Below are 23301 nucleotides of genomic sequence, written 5' to 3'. Positions count from 1 at the left end.
GGTCTTCTTGGCTTCAGGGGGCTGGGTATGTATTGGCTGAGTATAAATGCTGGCACCTCTGCCTTCCTTTTACTGTATGTATAAAGGCATTGAGGTCTCCATCAAACTATTTTAGTGTGCATTAAGCTTTCTTGGAAAGGCTCTTGAACTTGTAGAAACTCAACATGGATGATTACAAGGCAGCCATCATGTTATTAAAATGAGGAAATAGTTTTGGAGGGCACAGATGAACGCTATTTCCCTATTTCTATATGACGTAATTTAACCGGAATATACAGGAAAATTAATTAATCTTAAATTTAAAATATATGTAACTCTGCGTGGTTTCAGACATAAAGTGTGATATATAAATCTTGACATATTCCCTCGGAGTTAACGTACGAGATTTATCTGAAATCTCATTAATTGTAGTACGTGTTATGCCTAGTTAGTCAGTCAGACTAACATTAGGTTACTCTGCATCAAAAAGCTGCAAAAAAAAGTTATGTCATAGTAAAGGACATATCAGTCTGGAGCAGAGAAAAGAAAAAAGAAGAAAATAGGAGATGAGAACAGCAAGATAAATGCAAGTTATAAGACGAATTTCAGAATTTCACCATTATCTGTTGCTAAATAGAGTTATTCGGTTTCTTCTATCTCATTCCACTCCTCCGATCAGCTTTATCCTCTACCTCCTGATGCTGACTCCAGAAGACAGGCGAAGCATCTTCTTTAATCTTGGACCCACGAGGACATCCAGGACCAGAGAATTGCCTGAGGGAAGCACTTCTGGTTCAAATAGGAGCCTCTTGAAGTAGGGACAGCATTCCACTACAGCTCCCTCTGACAGCACTCAAGGATCCCAACAGGGCTGTCCCATGGGACTGCAACTGCCAACCTGCCCTACATTATCCATGCAGGTATTGTAGCCAATGGAGTTTGACACCTATTGTGTCAGGGGAGCAAATAGTCAATAAAGCTTGCCTTCCCCTGTCCTACCATTAAACTAGACCAGGGGTAGGCAACGTCGGTCCTGGTGAGCCGCAGTGGCTACAGGTTTTCATTCCAACCCAATTGCTTAATTAGAAACCAATCGTTGCCAATCTCAGACCTTATTTAATTTTATGGCTTGTTAGTCTGTGCAATGTAAGGCTCTTATATCGTAGATTTTTTTCCTTTCCAAGGATATCATCCAAATGATATGAAGCCTAAAACAGATCATTTTCAGTCTGTCACATTTTTCTATTAAGTGTTTTATTAAATCAAACAGTGCATGATGAACACACACAGATGTAATTGGAAAAAAGCTAGCTGGAGAACTGCTGGCTGCTTTGTCTTTTACATCTTATTGCTAATAAGGAACAATTAAAACACTGAATGCAGCAGTTTAAGATTGAAATAAGCAATTAAGGTTGGAGAACCTTAACAAGCGAGACCACTAAAATGAAGCATCAAAATGTCACTTAAGCAATATGTGCTTCATCAGCAATAATTGAGTTCTCGTTAAGGAACTGGGTTGGAACAAAAACCTGCACATACTGCGGCTCACCAGGACCGATGTTGCCTACCCCTGAACCAGACTCCTGACCACGTAAGGAACCTTGAACCATGCTACCCTGGACACCAGCCCATGCTTGATGTCCACAACACTGTATAAGAATGATCTGAACTGTGGATACCTTTTGACTATGAAATCATTTGTTGAATAACTTCGACTTGATTGTATGCAATGTTATCTTCTTCAAATAATAAATAAAAAATGAATTGTGCAACCCCACAAATCCTTTTTATCATTTTATGACACTATCAGCAGCAGAAGCATGCAGACCTAAATAGTTTCTAAAATTAATTGAAAAATTAGTTACCTACTGTGGTGGATTGCGGCATTTTACTCCGGCCCTCACCCCCAGGCCGCCAGGAGGAGCTCTCCCGACAGCATGATCGTGCCCCGAGTTCCAGCAGGGCCTCATGGACTATGTAGTGTTTATACACAGCCATGCTGGATACCTTGGGGGCCACCAGGAGTCGCTGTAGGGGGGCTAGCGGGCTCTTATGTGCCCTATAACCCGGGAGTGCGTCATCATCACGTGACAGGAAGGAACGATGTGCTCCCAGGCTGAAAATTCCAGAGGGAATAAGGACTTGTGGGTTTGGCCAGGAACCACTTCTGGGTCAGAGGATATAAAAGGACTGTGGGAAAGCCCAGACACTGAGCCCTGCTGGGAGGTAGGAGGGCAAAGTGTCTGGGCGAGGAGGATTGGTTTATAGTATTGAGAGTTTATTGTTTATACGAGTGTGGAGAGGAGGGTGCTTTGTGCACAGTGTAATTATAAAATAAATAGTGATTACACTTTCATCTGGTGTTCGGAGTGGTACCTTAGGGTTCAAGAGGTGGACAAAGCCTCAATCTGTTACACTACATAAAGTAAGAGGTAATCCAGGAAACAATATGAACAATATGAATACTTGTCTTATGGCAGCTTTTATTTGACAGATACACACAAAACAAAAAGTTAAATCTGTTCTTTCTGTCTCTGAAATGATTTCTGATATGAGCTAATAGGAGAGCATTGACTTCTGTCCTTTCTTTTCCAGCTCGCCTAACATCTCTTTGGTGGTAAATAAAAATAATCGTTCTTCTTCTGCTTCAGGGCTCTCTTGACTTGAGTGGGCTTCTTACTGGTTAACATAAAAGACTTTTTGTATTTTAAGTAGTCCCTGAGTTTTAAGCAAGGTGGACTCGTTTTCACTTTCGTCACACATATGGTCCAACTTAATAGCAGCATAATTTCATAATATGTGGTAAAACAATTAAAAAGAAATAATGAACAGTTAACTAAATATTTACATTACTTTTGCAATATACTTATCATACATACAAAACATCAATGACAGAAACATAAAAAACATGCATTGTAGAAATTAGTCAAAAAGATTTAACATAATTGATAAATTATTACTAGAATAATTAAAAAAAGACAGAGAAACAAAAAATTCCCCAGTCTTTGCTATCACAGCTTCAAAAACAGTGCAAGTCAAAGCTGTCATTCACAAATGTATCTAGCCCAGCACCTAAAGAGATAGCTTCTCTTTTATGGGCATATAGTCCAAAAATAGGAAAGAGCTTTTTTTCATTGGATAGATTTTGGCACAAATATCCCAGGTTTATACCATCGAAAGGAGAAGGAAACATCTTGTTTTTGTAGTTCACTCTACTGACAATAAAATGTCAGTACACTCTGTTGATTGCCACGAATGAGAAGCACTGGAGAGGTGAGGTTGCTGGACAAGGCCTCCAACCAGGCCATGTACAGGGAGCTTGGGCACGAGTCCTTCTTCACCACTGGCATGCTCCTGTTGTGGGACAGACAACAAGACACCATAAATATATATGGCTAATGATACATAGAAATCAATATGAAAAAATCAAATAATGAAATAAGCAATTGTACATAATGTGATCTTTTAATCATTTATTTTCAACAGGCATGCATCAAAAGTGGGTTGCAAGGTTAGGCTCAACAGGTGCCAGTTGATGATGGCGCATACTCTCTCATGCTGAATCAGTTTAATGTCAATAATCGACCTTAAGTTTGAGGGGAACCTGTTAAGACTTGAAAAACCGACATGCACAATGTGCAAACTGCTTACAATTAGTGGGCTAGGATTTGAGTGAGCAGCGTCAACTGTTAGATTACCACACTACCTTTATTGTAACTTTGTGAGAGAAAATTCATTTAAAATGTAGGAACTTTGAAATACACATAATCTGTTAATGCTGAAGAGCACTAATGCTTGAAATTTGACCAGAAAAAAACAAAAACCAATACATAAATAAAATGTAAAATAAGCAGTCTATTGCAATCTTTTTTTTTTTTTTATAACGTTCAGTTAAAGTTGAATTGGTAGTTATTTTTAACTGAAGTTTGGTCGCTGTTATTGCACACATATCTACTGGTACATCAACTGTATGGAAATGCAGTAAAACTATCCATGGTACACGAAAACATGATTTAATCTTTTTGTCTTTACTTACACAACTATGAGAGCTGCATCCTTTGAGTTCTCTTGAATAATTTCATTCAAACGAACTTTTCGTTTTGTCTGAAAAGACAGAAAAAATAAAATGCTTAAATATATGTGGTCAGTATAAGAAAACAACAAAAAACACTTTACTTAAGAAAACTGTCAGAATGAGAACAAAAACAGAGACAATTAAGCTGATGTCTCATTAAGCGACTTTTTGTCATTGGCTATGTCAGATTTGCCAATCACAGTCTCATTGATCTCATTGCTGCATGATGTCAAATTACAGAACTGAAAATTGTAGCCATATTTACTGAATGAGTGCCAATCTTTCAGTGGCATGCTCACCCATGGGATGTATGAAGGGTTAACAGCTGCAGTGAGTTAAGCAACAGTCTCTGCCCTTTATTTATTTATTTTTCGCTAACACTAGTTTAGGTGCTGCAAATATGCAGCTATTACTCATTTACTCGTTTAAGACCTGAACAAAGGCTTCTTACTGTCTTCATAACACTTATAAAACATCGGTAGATTGGTCATCTCTGTGCAGTGTGGTATATTGACATCATGGTAAAAGGACTTGTTAATATGAAGGAGGTCATGCACTAAGTATGTAATATCAAGAGAAATTTGCCTCAATTAAGCCACCTCAGACCAGTCCAAAGTGAAGTTAAGGTCTTGTTACATGAGTCCCCATAGTGCCTGATGGAGCTGGCGTTGGACTAGTGCTGTATGAAGGATTAATAGCTGTGTTGTGTTCAGCTGTATTCTCAGCCCTTTTTTCTTTTATTAATTTTGTTTTAGAACATAAAAATGGGACATCAGACAGACAAGCTTCCCTTCTATTTGTGAGGTTCAAAGCATGTGTGTTCCTTATTCCTCGTAACTACATTCCATGTATTTTACTGCTGGCCAAAGGCTTATTGGTTCAGTTTTTGATCTTGTCTGTCGTAAGAGATTAATGTATAGGATGGCTCCATTAGCAGTGGTGTTATTTAATTATTTATTCGTATCATCTCAAGATATCCTGTATTTACCAGTATATATAAGCATGAGCAGATAATAAAAGGCTCAGAAAGAAAAGGAAAAGACAGCTAAAGCTTCAAAGTCTAAACTGGCCTCAAGTTCATGGTATAGCTTGCTAGAGGTTGACCTGGAACAGGCAGGTGAAGGAACAGATCTGTCAGGACCTAACACTGCAGCATTAGCTCCAGCCAACAGCGAAAGTAAAAGCAAAACTGCGAGTGAGGTGGGCAAGGAGAACACTTTGATTGTAGGACGATTATTGGAACTGAGCATGGTTCATCAACTCCAACTAGACTCACAACTCTGCCTATGGAGTGCAGAGGAGACCGAAATGAACTATCCGAGCTGAAGGTAAAAATTACTACACACAAGAAACGTAAATGCTATAAAGGGTGATTTAAAGAAGGATATAAAGGACATAAAGAAGAATATAAGAAATAAAAACAAGAGAATTGAGAAACAGGTTGTGGATATAAAAGATATGGAGAAACATTTTAAATACTCACTTTACTGCTACCTTTAAAGAAATTATAGAACGAATTGATGAAAAAATGCAGGAAAATATGAGTAAGTTTGAGAATAAAATTAGAGTACTTGGTGCTCAGCTTGAAGATGTTAAAGAAACATTTATGACTCGTAATGAAATAGTTGAACAATCGACATCTGAAGTTGAAGAAAAAAGCAATAGCTTGCAAAATCAGAATGTAAAATGCTCAGTGATAAACTAGCTGTGCTGAAAGACAGATATAGAAGGAACAACATCAGAATAAAAGGTCTCCCTGAAAACTGAGTCCAAACCCAGTGAAATTCATAGTTGAACTGTTCTCTAAAATAATTGGAGAGGACTTCAAATCAAACTTCGAGATCTCAGCACCTTACCATATACAGTAGAACCTCGCAATTTCCCCCATAGGATTGTATGTAAATACAATTAATCCGTTCCAGACCATACGAACTGTATGTAAATATATATTGTTTTAAGTTTTTAAGCACAAATATAGTTAATTAAACCACAGAATGCACAGCGTAATAGTAAACTAAATGTAAAAACATTGAATAACACTGAGAAAACCTTGAACAACAGAGAAACCTAACACTGCAATAGTTCGCGCTATAGTGCTACCAACCGCTGGCTAAAAACACTTTTTTTTTTTAATGAGTTTTAAGCACAGGGAAAAAAAATGAACATTTGAAAAAAATCTGTAATTTAATAAACCACCAAGAAAAGTAACATTGCAACAATGCACACTACGAATTGATCGCTGTAAACAGAAGTGAAAACAAAATAAAGCCCAGTGCATTCTTTAACTGCCTTCCTACCTTATGCGTCCAGCTCTCTCTCTCTCGCATGCCTGTGTGTGTGTCTCACTCTCTCTCTCGCGTGCCTGTGTGTGTGTCTCTCTCTCTTTCTCTCTCTCTCGCGTGCCTGTGTGTGTGCGTTTCTCTCTGTCATGGTGCCTGTGTTTGTGTCTCTCTCTCGCATGCCTGTGTGTGTGTGTGTCTCTCTCGTGTGTGTGTCGCGAACTGTAGCTCTCTCTCTCTTGCTCGCTGCACAGGAAATGCACAGGGAGAGACTGAACATGTACAAACCGAAAGGGAAACTGGCTTATTCGTATACCGAGTGTGTGGTTGTGAACCGAGGCAAAAGTTTGGCGAACTTTTTGGTCGTAAACCGATTTGTACATGTACCGAGACGTTCGTGAACCGAGGTTCCACTGGACATGGATCAAATGCCTCAAAATTGAGAAGCCTCATTGTTCGTTTCAAGAAACTATAGGTTAAACAAAATTTGATGTTGCTTTTTAGACTGAAAGAGGAGATTTGAAAATAACCACATTCATATCTTCCCAGATTTCTCCCCTTCAACAGCTGATAAACACGCCACATTCTACTGCATTAAAACGCATATACACAAAGTCAAAATCAGATACAGCCTCTTGTACCGTGCCAACCTGAAAGTGGTTATTGAAGGTCAGTTGTACATTTTTAGTGTTTGAGATGAAACACAAAAAGAACTAAAAAAATTATCCTGACATCCTTTTGAAACATGATCATGAGTCATATCTTATCCTCGCAAGGCAAAAGAGATTCTGCTTGCAACTTGATTCATTTGTAATTATTATATTGAAATTTCTTGCATTGAATTTATGTACATTTTAGTAACCAGAATTAACCAGTTATTTACAGTATGTTTTTTTACTAAAATGATTTTGAAAGGCTCTTGAAATGAGTCTGCTTGTCTAACCAATGAAAAAAATCAAACCTATTTGACTTTTGTTGTAACCAGACACAGACTAGTTGGCTTCATATGAGCACTGCCTCTGATTGGCTAAGATTACGTAAATGAAGAGTAAGACTGAAAATTGCTGGAAAATTTGTCTAATGTGACATAGCCTTTAAGAAAGTCTACCTGAACCTCAAGAAAATCCAAATTCTGCAAGGCAGACATGGTAATTTAGCATATACAGCATAAATTGAAGAAGTAATATTCTCTCCATAAGTTAACGATTCAAAAAAAAAAAAAATCAGCAGAAGGTTTTAAATATTTTCAAACTCACTTAATCCAATATGGTTGTACCGAGGGGACCAATCCAGAACATGGCACTAAATCATTCTATTGCCCACTCATGCACACTCCCCACAGACATACCAAAATAAGGCCATTTTGGAATCAAAAATTAAACAGTGACATTCTGGAAACAGATGTAACACTGGAATACTCAGAGGAACTGCTCACAGACAATACTTAGGACATTTGATTTACCAAATATGAATACAAAATTGGCCATACACATATTGTTAAAAACAAATTTTACTATAGGAATGTCAAATTATCTAGTACATCAGAAGATTGGAACAGTTCATTCAGCTTGCCAGTCTTATTCTCCTAGATACCCCACAATAAAATCAAGTTTTAAATGTCCCTGAGCCCTACTCTCTACCACACTACTGTATTTGGTTTTTTTTTTTAATATGCCTTCTAAACCTTCTAACATTTGTGATTGGTTTTCCCTTAATAAATTTACAATTGTGTCCTTGTATTCTTGTTGAACAATTTATTTTAAAGTAACAGAAAGGAGCCATAGTACTAACTCCATTCATAATGTTAAAGACTTCAGTCAAGTCACCTCTTAATCCCTGTTTGCTTAAATCCAAATCTCCATTTTTTTAAATCCACCTATTTATTTCCTCAGCATTCTTCTCTTTATGGTTTCAGGAAAATGTTTTTAATTCATTCATTTATTCATTTTTTGGAACCCATTTTATTTTTCCTAAGGAGTCACCTGAAGCTGGAGTTGAATTTGCACAGAGGGTGGCAACCAGCACTGAATTGGATTGGGATGTACTCACACGCATTTATAAAGATGAAAATAACTTAGCAGCATGGTTTTTAAATATGGAAGGAAAATACATTCCCTAGCAAAAATCAGAATTAATTTAGCAAGCTATTTTTACATAAGAAAGAAAGAAAGAAACAAAAATAAATTTCATTAAAGTGTCTGCATACCTTCTCCTGATATTGCTCTAACTCGGTGTCTGAAACTTTCCATGGACAGTTTCTTTTAAGTTCCCGGACACTAGCATTGTCTTGGAATCCATCATTTAGCCTGAATGCAGCAATGCTGTCTTCAAATCTTTTCATGCTTTGAAAGAAAGAAAGAAAGAAAGAAAGAAAGAAAGAAAGAAAGAAAGAAAGAAAGAAAGAAAGAAAGAAAGAAAGAAAGAAAGAAAGAAAGAAAAAGGTAGATATGTATTACTAAAATGAAAATGATGCATTACATTGAAGATACAGTATAGCATCACAGTCTAGAATAACAATATGTAGTATTACGTCGGTGCAATTACAAAAAAATGACATAAAATTCTCAAAGCCACCTAATCAAGGTTATGGAAGGTCAGAACTCATCCTAGCAGTCCCTGACCTAAGACAAGAAAGAACCTTGGACAGGACACCATTCCATTGCAGCACCCACTCATGAGCTCTCCCACAGGGTCAACCTAAACTCATTCATTAACTTAAGAAGCACATCTTTACAATAGTGAAGTAAAATCATGTTACTTGGAGAAAAACCCATGTTCACATGGGGAAGACATGCAAGTTCTACTCATATAAAAACCATGTGCAGATTACAAATCTAAGACAGTAGACCCATTACAGTCCACCACTGCATCACCAAATCTACAAAATGGTATTGTAAAAATACTAGCATGGAATATTGCTATTGCTATTCATATAAATTAATTCAAATCAAAATAGTCAGAAACCTTTTGTTTCGTAGCACAGTCCATTAAAGTTTATGCTTTTGCTTTTCAAGACTAGCAGTTCTGTGGTTATAAACAATGTAATTCTATGAATAAAAATAAAATAATAAGCTTCTCATAGTCCTTTGAAATTAAAAATAAAATGTGCAAGCTAGTCCTGCGGTGGGTTGGCACCCTGCCCAGGATTGGTTCCCTGCCTTGTGCCCTGTGTTGGCTGGGATTGGCTCCAGCAGACCCCCGTGACCCTGTGTTCGGATTCAACGGGTTGGAAAATGGATGGATGGATGGATGGATATGCAAGCTAATTTTTCATATTTAGGTTCAGTATAATAAGGCTATATAACAGACACACTGATTTACAATTTTGGGCTGTCAGATTTACATGAAAGTACCAAAGAGAGCTTAAAATTATAAAGAATATTTATCTTACTACATGTAATCATAGGGAGAGATGAAACCGGGAAAGAAATAAGAAAAGCTGCAGCCAAAATTAACAAAACAGGCTGCTTGCCCCAGCGTGTCTGCATATGTCAATGATAATTTCCTATCTTACATTCTCACCTCCCACTGCTTTCGATTTTCTTTCTGATATTCCACAAACTCTCTACCAAATGAGTATTTGTCACTTCTTGAATTAAGATTCAGCACATATTTGGCATGGCCTTTATACAAAACCCTGAAGTTACCTTTGGAGCAATGTACAAAGTAAATTTGACGTTTGGGAATAACATATAATAGTGGGCAGCAAGGGCAAGAGCCTATCCTAACAACCTTGGATGCAAGGCAGGAAACAGCCTTAGACAGGGCAACAGTCCATAGCAGGTCTCATTAATGCTCATGTCTTCATTCACACAATGGTAATTTGGAATATGCAATCAACCAACTTTGGACTTATCCATCCATCCATTATCCAACCCGCTATATCCTAACTACAGGGTCACAGGGGTCTGCTGGAGACAATCCCAGCCAACATAGGATGCAAGGCAGGAAACAAACCCCGGGCAGGGCGCGCACACACACACACACACACATACACACACACACACCAAGCACACACTAGGGACAATTTAGGATCGCCAATGCACCTAACCTGTATGTCTTTGGACTGTGGGAGGAAACCGGAGCACCCGGAGAAAACCCACACAGACACGGGGATTACATGCAAACTCCATGCAGGGAGGACCCAGGAAGCAAACCCAGGTCTCCTAACTGCGAGGCAGCAGCATTATCCACTGCACCACCGTGCTGCACTTTGGAGTTATGGAAAAAAAACATGCGGATTAAGGAAAAATGTGTGAACTCCCCACAGACAGCTCTGTGAAATTCGAGAAATGAGTGCCCTTTAGCGATGGGTAAAACCACATTTTCTGAACTCCACGCTTTCATTTACAGGAAACAAAGCTTTTAAATAATTTAGGCATCTGTTTTTTTATAATTTTTTGTAAAGTCCCATTGGCAGGACCCTGCTACTGATATATGTTGTCCAAGATGAATCCATTCAACTTCCTGGGAGTATCCTATAATCTCCCTCCCTTTTGTTTAATTTGTCTTATAAAATCTTCTTTTAGCTATGGCTCTACAATAATAAATAATAGCAGTCCTTAATACCCCCTGCATATCCACATGAACATTTGGTAGAGCTCTTCTTTGTCCTCTTGTTAAAAAATCTCTTTTTTCCCTAGTTTGGCTTAATTTTAACTATGATGATGAATTTTTGATGCCCAAGCAAAGGTTTAGGATTTGGTACATAACAATAACCATTGAGTCACTATGGCCCAACAAGGATGAAAATGCTTCTTATAAATATGTTTTTGAAACACTTACTTTTCAGGTTGGGGTGCTTCATCACTCTCAGTCATTACAATGACATCATGGAAATCTAGCCGGAACCGGTTCAACAGGGACAGCATTCTGTGAGAATGAAATAAAATTAAATTCAAGAAGTGTAAAGAAAACATGTTTTGAAAAGCCCACAAACATCAGCAAGTCTCAATATTTCCAAAGGGCATTTCCAGTTAAAGATAATTATGCTACAAATGAAAGTAAACTGAACCTGCTTTACCAATTCATTAAAAATTAAATCCAGTTTCAAATAATTAATTGGAGCAAAAGAGAAGCTAAATTACTGTTTAATGCAGAAAAGTGTTCTTAATATTTTTAATTTTTTGTGAAAGCTATTTTACATGGTGCATCTAACATCTCCTAATATACAAATTCTAGAATTGTAATTTTACTGCATTACTTGACATTTTTCAACATATGGAGGCGAATAAGACAAAATTCTAAAATCTTCTATGCTGTGCATTTAATTCAAGTCTTTAAACTTAAAAGTAAATTGGATGTTTTATCATTATATCCAAAACATTAAAAGGCACCAAATAAATAAATAAATCAAGAGTTTTCTTATATTAATGTGAATATGTATCAATACAAAAATAGTGCTTCACAATTAATGCACTCAGTTTAATGTGAATTCATTGTAAATCAGGTTATCAGTCTGAAGGGGTGAGAAATCTTTTTTAAGTTATAGTGCAGTGATTTTATAATATTACTTAAATTTTTTAAAAATTAAAAATGACTTCAACTGTGACCAATCAAATTTGTTGTATGAAAAACAACATGACAATTTCAGATTATTGATGAAATTCAGGAGTTATATTTTTTGTCATACAGTTACAAGTCATATGTAAAAATGAGAGTACTCACTCTTTCTTGTCTTCATCTTCTGTTTCTTTGTGCCCAACAATGAACACCCTGACCTTACACTGCCTCCACTTCTTTTTTCGATTGAGCAGATAAGGAATTAGAAGAGTAAGACCTGAAACAAAGATCAAAAATCGCACTGGAGGTCAAACAAATGATTTTGCATGTCACATAATATTAATTTGTTACATTGTAGTAGTGACGAGTGAAACAATTCATGTGAAATTGAATTCATTTCAAAAATCTACAATTCACTTTGCAAAAAAAAAAAAATGTAAAAAATCACAAAATAAATTCATGTAGTGGGGAAAAAAATCCTGGACTTGATAAGACAGTTGTTAGGTACTAAGATTTTCCTCCAGAACAAAACACAGTAATGTACACAACAATGCATTTTTGTGTGTCTCTGTCTGAAAACACACTGCTCACATTTTTTAAAAACAGCACTGCATTATTCCAAGGTGATATAAATGAGAGCCATACATAGAACTGATTTTATCAATGTCTTGAGGGTTCAGATGCTGTAAAGAACACAGGTAAACATGTGTGAAGAAGGAGTATTTAAACTCTCTAATGTTGTGAAACACAGTTGGGAAACTGAACATGTGAAACAATTTTAGTGTCAAGTTAAACTGCTTGTAAATTGAAACTTGCCTGATTTGCTCATCAGTACAAGTTGGTAATACTTTTATTAGTTTAGAGCATTTAAAGTTACTCACCTCCATCATCTGAAATCCAGTAGACATCAATAGTTTTCTTTCCTTGCTTGCATTTAAATATAGTGTGGGATTGCTCTTCTATCACAATTTCGGATTCTGTATACAGAGCATGAATAAAAGCACAGCTTGCATGTTAGGCAGATTGTGACTTTTTTAAAAAATGTAAGATATTGTTAAATTTTGCAGTGCAAACATATTTGATTCACTCACAATTAATGTATTTCAGCTTTAGTTTCATGAATTTTAATAGTGTATGGTCTTTACCTCAGATTTAAGACTCAATATTTATTCCTATACATTTTGGTGAAGAGGTACTTCCTGAAATCCACCTTAAATTAACCTTTTAAGTAAAATTTAAAAGTGAGAGCATCTTGACCAGCTGCATCACCGTGTGGTACGGCAACACTACTGCTATGGACCGCAAACGCCTTCAGAGAGTGGTAAAGACTGCCGAGAAGATCTCCAGGACCCCACTGCCCTCTCTGCAGAGCATCTACAACTGCAGAGTCCGCAGGAGAACCGCCTCGATCCTCTGGGACCCCACCCACCCCCAACACAAACTGTTCACACTTCTACCCTCAGGCAGGAGGTATCTGCAATAAGATGCTGCAGATGTTCTATCAAACAGTTGTGGCGAGCGCCCTCTTCTACGCAGTGGTGTGCTGGGGAGGCAGCATTAAGAGGAAAGACGCCTCACGCCTGGACAAACTGGTGATGAAGGCAGGCTCTATTGTTGGCATGGAGCTGGACAGTTTAACATCTGTGGCAGAGCGACGGGCGCTCAGCAGGCTCCTATCAATTATGGAGAATCCACTGCATCCACTAAATAATGTCATCTCCAGACAGAAGAGCAGCTTCAGCGACAGACTGCTGTCACTGTCCTGCTCCACAGACAGATTGAGGAGATCGTTCCTCCCCCAAACTATGCGACTCTTTAATTCCACCAGGGGGGGTAAACGTTAATATTTAACATTATACATAGTTATTGTCTGTTTTTTTTTTTTTCACCTGTATTATTATCATTCTTTAATTTAATATTATTTATTGTATCAGTATGCTGCTGCTGAAGAATGTGAATTTCCCATTGGGATTAATAAAGTATCTATCTATCTTCCCCCAAACTATGCGACTCTTTAATTCCACCAGGGGGGGTAAACGTTAATATTTAACATTATACATAGTTATTGTCTGTTTTTTTTTTTTTCACCTGTATTATTATCATTCTTTAATTTAATATTATTTATTGTATCAGTATGCTGCTGCTGAAGAATGTGAATTTCCCATTGGGATTAATAAAGTATCTATCTATCTTCCCCCAAACTATGCGACTCTTTAATTCCACCAGGGGGGGTAAACGTTAATATTTAACATTATACATAGTTATTGTCTGTTTTTTTTTTTTTTCACCTGTATTATTATCATTCTTTAATTTAATATTATTTATTGTATCAGTATGCTGCTGCTGAAGAATGTGAATTTCCCATTGGGATTAATAAAGTATCTATCTATCTATCTATCTATCTATCTATCTATCTATCTATCTATCTATCTATCTATCTATCTATCTATCTATCTATCTATCTATCTATCTATCTATCTATCTATCTATCTATCTATCTATCTAGAAACATGAAATGCAGGACTTCCAGGCTAAAGAACTCTTTCTTTCCCAAGGCCATTAGACTTCTAAATAACTGACTGAAGTTTATAACCATGGTTCATCTCATTCTATCTACCTCACACAACTGTATTTGACTTGTCCATCACACACCTACCTGCACATTACACTTTATATTTCTATTCTGTTTTTATACTTTATGCTGCCTCTGTTACTTATTCTCTATCTGCTACTTATTGTTTATGTTTATCTTTATACGTTGGTTTTGTCATTTGGTGTGGACAGCAAAGAAAGAATTTCATTGTACAGGGAAACATGTACAAACAAAAAATTTAAGGTGTTGATTAGCTTTCTATGTAGCTCCCTTTTTCAAAGGAAGGACAAGCCCTTGAAAGAGGAATGCATTTAGTTGCTCTTTCTCTGCCTAATTTCTTGAAGAATCTTTACCAAAGCTAAACACAGTTTTTTAGATATGGTCTCATAAAATCATTTTAAGATCTGATTAAAATGCCTTTACATTAGCTAAAAGGTGAACATATTTTATCTACTTAACACCCTTTTGCAGTTCCCTGCTGTTGGTTAGCGTCACTGATCCTGTATTTATAACCCATTTCCCTTTGCTTGCATTATAGCATTTTGTGGTTGTTTATATTAAAATCACTTTATTATTATTCACCCTTCTATCTATTTTGTGAAACTGCTTCCATTTTAATGTTCATCATTGTGGGGACCAGGAACCTGAGCTCTAATAGGCCTTCAGTCCAATGTCCATCTGGATTTTCATTCAGTACTCAGATTTCCTCCAATATACCCAAATTGATTCCATCTATGAACATGTATGTGCCTGTCCATATCATCAGGTGCTTATTCTTGTCTTGGTTTTAAATCGTTTCTTGTTTCAGGCAGTAGACTTTGTCAACACACACTCAGATACATAAGTAACAATTAATGAAGTTTCTTATATCATGATGGCAAACTGTGGTACCCACTAAGTCACCTGAATGACCCTCTTTTATATATTTTCATAAACCAGGCCCAATTAGTACATGCCTTTAGTTAATTTGCAGACAAACATGACAAAGCTTACCTGTCACTCCTGCTTTGTTGATCGACATTTCATGTTGCACTTCATCATTTTCTTCTGTAACTTCCTCAAAAGCTGGATTATCTGGTTGGGAAAATCAAATTATTGGAAAATAAATAAGCAAAAAGCAAGCATTAAAATATTATGTATTGTACATCAACCTTACTTTTGCCAAAGGAAGTTTATACAGTAGAATGTGAATATTACCAAAACTTTGCATTCGGTGAGAAATGTCCAACCCGTTGCTTGTTCTCAGCAGACAAATTCCATATTTAAAATCAAAGGCATCACTGTCAAGATAAAAAATAAGTAAACAGCTAAATGTACAGATGTGACTGTGATAGGGTGAATAAGAAACACAAATTCTTTACTGGCGTGTACATCGAGATAATTCAACAATTAAGGCCATGTATAAAAATGCTGGACTGACTGAGCTGTTAATCATGTCCTATGTGAGATTAAAAGAGTGTTGATTTTTGGAGCACGTTTGGCAGGTGCTTCAGTGACAATGACTGCTCACTGTATTGCTGCTTCATAAGAAAAAAAATTGAAAAGATAATGCTAGGAAACAACTATGGATGAAAACAAAAAGGTGATATCCTTGCATTGACTTGAAAAATAAGGAAGATCATTTGATCATAAATGTTAATATGAGACCAGCGCCACATATTTATTCAAGACTAGTCTGTTGAGAACTTTACAGAGAGGGACACTATGGTTGGATTATGGTGCATAAAACTATTACACCTATGAATGCATATTTGCAGAAAACGTAGTGGAGAAAATTCAAGAAGCTGTGAAAAAAATGTATCAGGTCAGATGACTCATCTCACATCCTCGTTGTTAATAAGAGGACACATCTGGTGCACAGAAAACTCTTATTCTCCCACAGTGAAAGATTCTAGTGATTCTGCTATGAAGAGCTATGTACTTTGCTGTCATGGTTTTAGGTCTATAGATTCTTTTAGAGGGCAACAAAAGTGGCAATAATTCATTCTGTGGAGATATATTCTTGTCCTACACCCATTCACATGGCACATGTGGTGAATAAATGATTTAAAGAGCTTGATAATGGTGTTAGCTACATATTACAGAAGTCTTGGCTGCCAGATCTGAATCCAGTTGTACTGATTAGGGATGAAGACAGCTCTGGACAGAAAACCAGTCAATTACATGATCTACACAAACACACTGGGGCCAATGTAGAGTATTTAATTCACACAACTTTCATGTATTTAATTTGAGGCCGTTTTTTTCTCCACAAACAAGAAAATGATGTAATGCTTATGAAAATCTAAACTACAGTCCTAGACACTTCTAGAATTACTGTCACGGCCTTTGAAATGTATTCTTTTGTTTTGAATTAGCAAAGGACCTTTTCAGGATCATTTTTGTACTTGTTTTTATTTGTGTTATGAATGATATGCATGTGCCCACACAAATACTGTATTATATACTAATTTCATTTATTGCATTATTCCTTTACATCTAGCCATTCAAAGCATGCAGATACTCCATACCACTCGCTTATTTTCTGATTCTACATATTTCAAAAATTGCACATTGGTTAAGTGCTGCTATGTCTTGTTTATGTGGTGTTAGTATGATGTTGCTGTATCTTTATGGATTTTCATTCTAAATCTCCAAAGGCATTTCAGATAAGTAAGCTGGCAGTTCTCCATTGACCCAGAGTTCAGAGCAAGTGTGATTGTGTGTGTCATTGGATTCGGCGATGGACTGGCACCGGTCTTGACCATGATGTTTGTGGAATAGACCCAACTCTTGTGACTCTGAACTGGATTGAATACTGTAGGTCTGAGACTCTATTTAGGTTTATTCTAATATCATGCAATTCAGGCTGAATTTCATTTTTTAATACCTTTTTGATTAATCAGTAGTCAAAGCGCTATCCACACAGGAAAATTAATTATGTCAATAATTGTATGTAAAAATGTATTGCTTAAAAAATCTCAATATACAAGAGCATCTATTTCTTTAAATTATTTTTCTTTGTATAAAACTTTTCATAAGTCTATAATCCAATGTGCCTTAAAGGTTCTATATTTAAAGTAGCCTTTTCTGTATTTCCATTACTGGGGCATTAGCAGCTGAAGAAAATTTTTCAGAATCTCCTCACCAGTCATTGCACTTTACCTTGCTGTTCTGTTCACCCCTCAGAATTTCTGGAAATTTAACACATTCTTTTTTCTTGTACATTATAGTCTAGTCATTTGTCAACTCAATCAACTTCAATTTTTTTTCACTATCTGTTAACTAAGCCAAGATTACAGTGTCCCCAATGTACATACATCCGTAAATTCTCAGACATGCTTGGTTCATTTCAGAGTCAAGGTTCAACACACATCCTGGTGGCATTGAACATAAAGCTGGAGACTGCTCTGGACAGGAAACCAGTTGATTACATGACCTACACAAACACACTGGGGCCAATTTACAGTTATCACTGCACACAACTAAATGTATTTAGTAATGGGGATAAAAAACAGTATCCATACATGAAGTGAAGGTTCATGCTTCACAAATACAACTAGGCATGGTGTGCGAGCTCAAGATACTGGATTTTCAAAGCAGAAGCTTTAACTATTGTACAAGTGTACCACCCATGTGGAATGTATAGATAACAATTATACTTCAAGGAAGATTGTTGAATTAAATTAATAAACATTCATTAGAGTGTGACTACTATGTAAATGTACTGTCATTTTCCATTGCGTTTTGCCTGTGAATATATTCTCTATGAAAGACATTAACAAAAGGCTGATAAAGAACATTACTTGTTAGTTTTTCCTTGCCTTATATTAAATATCTATTAGTTGAGCACCCGGGCGGCACGGTGGCGCAGTGGTAGCGCTGCTGCCTCGCAGTTAGGAGACCCGGGTTCGCTTCCCGAGTCAACCCTGCGTGGAGTTTGCATGTTCTCCCCGTGTCTGCGTGGGTTTCCTCCGGGCGCTCCGGTTTCCTCCCACAGTCCAAAGACATGCAGGTTAGGTGGATTGGCGATTCTAAATTGGCCCTAGTGTGTGCTTGGTGTGTTTGTGTGTGTTCTGCGGTGGGTTGGCACCCTGCCTGGGATTGGTTCCCTGCCTTGTGCCCTGTGTTGGCTGGGATTGGCTCCAGCAGACCCCCGTGACCCTGTGTTTGGATTCAGCGGGTTTGAAAATGGATGGATGGATGGATAGTTGAGCACCCTTAACCTTAATTTGATTAACTGTGTAAATGTTATTTTATTGTCTATTAGTACAAACACAACATGATAAAGGTTTAGTGTAATTTCATCAAGGAGTAATGTTTTTGCTAGGATTTGCCCTGGTCTTTTAACTTCAGCAAGATATAAGCCCCCCTCCCCAAATGTACCCCAAATGGACACTTACTTTATTATCCCAACATAGCTATCCAGGTTCTCTGAGAGATCAGACTGCCAGTTTCCCTTGAAGCCCATAATAAGAGTGTTAGGCTTTAACTTTCCTAAGCCTGTTGCCTAGAAGAACAACATAAATATTAAAATATACATGTTTATATTGTTATATTTCTCTAGTTAGAAAGTATAAAAACTGGGTATTTAATGGTGTTTTATCATTAAATCAAGATAAGCAAAAAATATATTTGGCCCATTCAAGGGTGCCTTTTAATGTTTAAATCAGTTAATTAAGATCAAATTAATTAAGATATAAGATATAAATTTAGCTAAAAATAATTTCTGGTTATCTTTCATATTTTGTTTTTACATATTGCCTTAATCAATAGCATTTCCCATAACAAAAAAAATTATATTAAAAAACCTTTCTTCAAATTGATCATGCAGACAAACAGCATAGTCATATATATGTAAACTATACTGTATCTGTAGTCAGTAGTTCAAAACATCTGAATTGCATCACATGGATTCTCTAAAGGTCCTTGTAGAAAATGTACCAATGGCGTTAACAAGTTTTGAAATGGTCCTGAAAGAAAACCTCAAAATATACTCATTACCTGCATGAGATTATTGACACCATCCCTCAGGTTTTCTCCCATAAGTGAAGTGTAAAATGAACGAATCTTCCTTTTATTCAGCCATTTGATCTGTTTACTTGTTCTTTCCTCCAGTAATTCTTTATCTAGTTTATTCTAAACATTAAAGATAAAAAGTTCTTTTACAGTGTGCATATACATGTAATACTTAAACCTATCTCCCAGCAATATATTGTATATCTTTTTTTTTTTACTGTATTTAGATAGAAATACATGTACAGATAAATGGTTAGGTTGACCTAGAAGACAGGGACACTGGACTTTCCTTGCAAGTCTGCAATTCAGTTTTCACTTTTAATTCATTCTGTGTTTCTAAAAAATCACCTAAGTCCCTGTGGTCCAATTTAAAATAAAAACAATATATAGATTTGCATGAACATAAACAATCATAATGTAGCCTGATGTACAAGAGGATCCTCCAAAGTGGTCTGCAATTAAAGGTACAAAAAGATAAAAAGAGCTGACAGTGGATGAAAGGCAAAAGACGGGGTAAACACATTTGCTTTAACTTATTATGTTTAAGATAGTACACCATTTGCTAAATAACAACATAGAAATTATTGTTAATGACACTATTTTTTGGGAATAGTAGACCTATTCTACAAAGGTCAGTCATTTTCAAACCTGCTTAGTCCTGAACAGGATCACAGGGGGTGCTGGAGGCTATCCAAGCTAGCATGGAGTGCAAGGCAGGAACAAAGCCAGGACAGGGCACCAGTTCATTGCATCGTGAACACACACACACACACACCAAACCACACATTAGGACCAATTTAGTATCACCAATCTACCTAAACTGTATATCTCTGTTCATCCGGAGTAAACCCATGCAGACACAAGGAGAACATACAAACTCCACTCAGGGAGGATCCAGGACATAAACTCTGGTCTCCTTACTGCAAGGCAGTAGTGCCATCACAGATTCTACAGAAGTAAAGTTTCAAAAATAACGTAAAAATGAATTAATATAGAACAGCAGTTCTCTTCTTGAAATCCTAGGGGTGAGTATGCTGATATAGTGAAGGTCAAAGCACAGGACAGGTGCTGGAAAAGAACTTCTGGTTAGCCGGTCATGGAAATGTGTTGGCTGTTTCGGGGACAAAGTGATGACTGGGCTGCTGATTATGGGGTTCTCGGATCATTTCAAAGTCACAAGCATCACATCCAACAGCATTCTAATAATACTTTTTATTACAATTAATTGAACATTTAATTATGTAATTTGTTAGTAAAATGTATAAGTGAAACAAATAACTTTGTTTCAGGCTATTTGATTTCTGGAAATAAAGATCATAGCAAAACTAAAATATGAAATATTCAGTTGACATACCATAACAATGTTCCCACAAATCATAAGACTAATATTTTTGGTGAAAGTTCCCACGAAGTCGACGAGGGCAGGGCGACACATTGGAATGCCAGTTAACACCAAACACTGAGGTCTGTGAGGAGAAAACAGAGTGCATCACAAGATGTTGTCACATGCTTTACAAATGTAAACATACCCACATTAGACAGAAAGAAACATAACTTGAAGCTTTGTGCAGGATAAAAATGTTTACACAGTGTATCAGACAGTGGATATCTCTATTAGTTTCTTAACATTTTATTAAAAAACTCGCTGTGCTACGTGTCTAAGATGGGTTGAAGTCTAATCAATGCAGATCTCAGTGTTAATGTTTACAGTGCACCATTCAATACAAATGTCTCTGTTATATACCATTAGGTGTGGGATTTTGTAAAAGCTTATTATTATTATTATTAAAGCAGTGTCAATGTTTGTGTTGTACCATCTTTTGGAAACACAGACAGACACACAGACACTTATCCTTTTATTAAGGTGGTCATGAGAAGTCAAGCAAAATTGCACCTTTTTTGGCTAACTAAAAAGATTACAATATGCAAGCTTTCAAAAGCTTGCATATTGTAATCTTTTTAGTTAGCCAATAAAAGGTGTCATTTTGCTTGACTTCTCACTACAGTCATAATGACTAACACGGTACAACACCCTAGTATTAAGGTGGTCTTGTAAATCAAGATACAGAGTTAATTTAATTTTACAATTTAATTGGCTATCCACAATTGTATCATAATACTCTTAAAAGAATAAGTTTAGTTTAAAAAAATCAGGTTATTATTCCTGCTATTCTAATTCATACCTAAAGTTCTTCACATGATCTTCCACTGCTGTAAGTGAGAATGAATAGGACAGAGCCATATTGTAAGAACTGGCTTGCACTGATGATCCCCAGTTTACCTCTAAAAAAAAAGTGAGTTTTGAAATTGTGTTATTTTGAAGATTATAAAATAAAACTGTAAAAATTAAACCCATCCACACAAACAGAGGGGAAACCTAAAAAAAATTGAAACTAGGAGCCACACAATGTAACTCGACCTCTTCATCATTTTTAAATTTCAAAATTGCAAATTCTAATAGGTAAACTTAATGACAGAATGAATTATAAAAAGTAAAACCTGAAAATTGCAGTACCTGGTTTCTTGTAGGTTACATAACCTAAAAGGAAGACCACAATGCCAAAAGCAATGAGAGCTGCCCACCACGTAAGCAAGAACATGATGACAATGGAAACAATGGCGCCAAAGAGAGCAGTCCAGCGACTGTAGTACTTAAATGATGGCCTCCATCCTATGGTGGTAGAAAAGAAACTGTATTCATTGTGACAGAGTCTAATTTGCAATTAGTATGTAATATGAGTGAAATACAGTACACAATATGTTGTGTTCTTTGAGCTAAAAATGAAACGCTCACCTGGAGAATTGGTGATTGAGGCATGGAAGCAGCTGAAATTGATGAGTGCATATGAGCACAAGAAAAAATTGGAAATAATTGGAGCAATGGCATTGAGCTCAGCTGAAAGAGAGGAAACATTTTGAGAAAATGAGTAACTTGAAATGGTTTAACAACTACTTTCTATGGTATAAAGTACAAAAAATATAAAAACATATTTGTTGTGTGTAAAACTTTGGAGGAAAATTTGGATTAGAGCTCAACTCCTCAGAAGGCAGAGAGGCCAGGGTTGAAGGTGAGTGATTTGTGTCATAAAAGTGTGGCTTAAGTGCAGTATTCCAACATGCAAAGAAACAATAAAGCTAGAACTGCAGAAAATGAATGGTAAGGTCAAAACTTGCACCTGAAAACCATCTACCCTGTCAGGTCACACCTACTATTTGGCCATGTCTAGAGGAGTAGATTTAGTTTTATTTTATTTTATTTCTTGCTATGCTCATCTTCTTACTTGGATTTTCCAGTGCTTTTTTTTTTGTTTTTGTTGTTTTGGTTATGTGCTCTAAGGTTAAATCTCATTTAAGTGTCCAGTTATTTCTATTTCTGACAATAATGAAAATAATGAAGTAACAATAATGAAAAAAATATATATTTTAGTGTTAGTCAAAAAAGACATTTCCATTGATTATATGTATCCCAATGAATCAATGAAAACAAGGTTCCAAAAGTTCAACTTACCAATCAGAATGAAGCCTATGGCAATAATAAAAGTGAGGAGATAGCCTCGAATAGGCTCATTGTTTTTCCCATATCCTTTACCAAAGAATCCAATAAGAGGGTACAGTCTGTCATGGCAAAGACACTAAAGGGAAGAAAGAAAATTTTTAAAGAACTACAAATTACATACAATAAAAATGGGTAAATACAAAGTAATGATTATAAGTCAAGGGGAAAGTGGAATGCATTGGCATATTGAACATTCAGTAGTATAGATGTAAATGATAATTTAAATAATTTAAATAAACTAACACACAGTATGTGCTAATAACTACATAGGAAGTTTTATTAGAACAAGTTCAATCATAAATACAATTATTGTCCACCT

The 23301-nt window shown here is 36.3% G+C and overlaps 1 protein-coding gene across 1 annotated transcript in view; it reads right to left on the bottom strand.

Moving 5' to 3' along the window:
• Window positions 1-2470: 2470 nt before the first annotated feature.
• LOC114642235 (solute carrier family 12 member 3-like) overlaps window positions 2471-23301 on the bottom strand; it is a 40376-nt gene continuing 19545 nt past the window's right edge. Inside the window, exons 13-27 of the mRNA XM_051923171.1 lie at window positions 22935-23058; window positions 22221-22322; window positions 21942-22097; window positions 21610-21709; window positions 20781-20892; window positions 19412-19546; window positions 18811-18917; window positions 15626-15708; window positions 15422-15502; window positions 12717-12812; window positions 12001-12112; window positions 11119-11205; window positions 8540-8675; window positions 4016-4083; window positions 2471-3333 (exon numbers count right to left, since the gene is read on the bottom strand). Coding sequence (XP_051779131.1) covers window positions 3192-3333; window positions 4016-4083; window positions 8540-8675; window positions 11119-11205; window positions 12001-12112; window positions 12717-12812; window positions 15422-15502; window positions 15626-15708; window positions 18811-18917; window positions 19412-19546; window positions 20781-20892; window positions 21610-21709; window positions 21942-22097; window positions 22221-22322; window positions 22935-23058 — 1641 coding nt within the window. The 3' untranslated portion in view covers window positions 2471-3191. The remainder of the gene's footprint in view (window positions 3334-4015; window positions 4084-8539; window positions 8676-11118; window positions 11206-12000; window positions 12113-12716; window positions 12813-15421; window positions 15503-15625; window positions 15709-18810; window positions 18918-19411; window positions 19547-20780; window positions 20893-21609; window positions 21710-21941; window positions 22098-22220; window positions 22323-22934; window positions 23059-23301) is intronic.

The sequence above is a fragment of the Erpetoichthys calabaricus genome, chromosome 2 (assembly GCF_900747795.2).
Source record: "Erpetoichthys calabaricus chromosome 2, fErpCal1.3, whole genome shotgun sequence".
NCBI classification, from domain to species: Eukaryota; Metazoa; Chordata; class Cladistia; order Polypteriformes; family Polypteridae; genus Erpetoichthys; species Erpetoichthys calabaricus.
The sequence above is the reverse complement of the archived record's forward strand: the minus strand, read 5'-3'. Positions and strand labels throughout refer to the sequence as shown.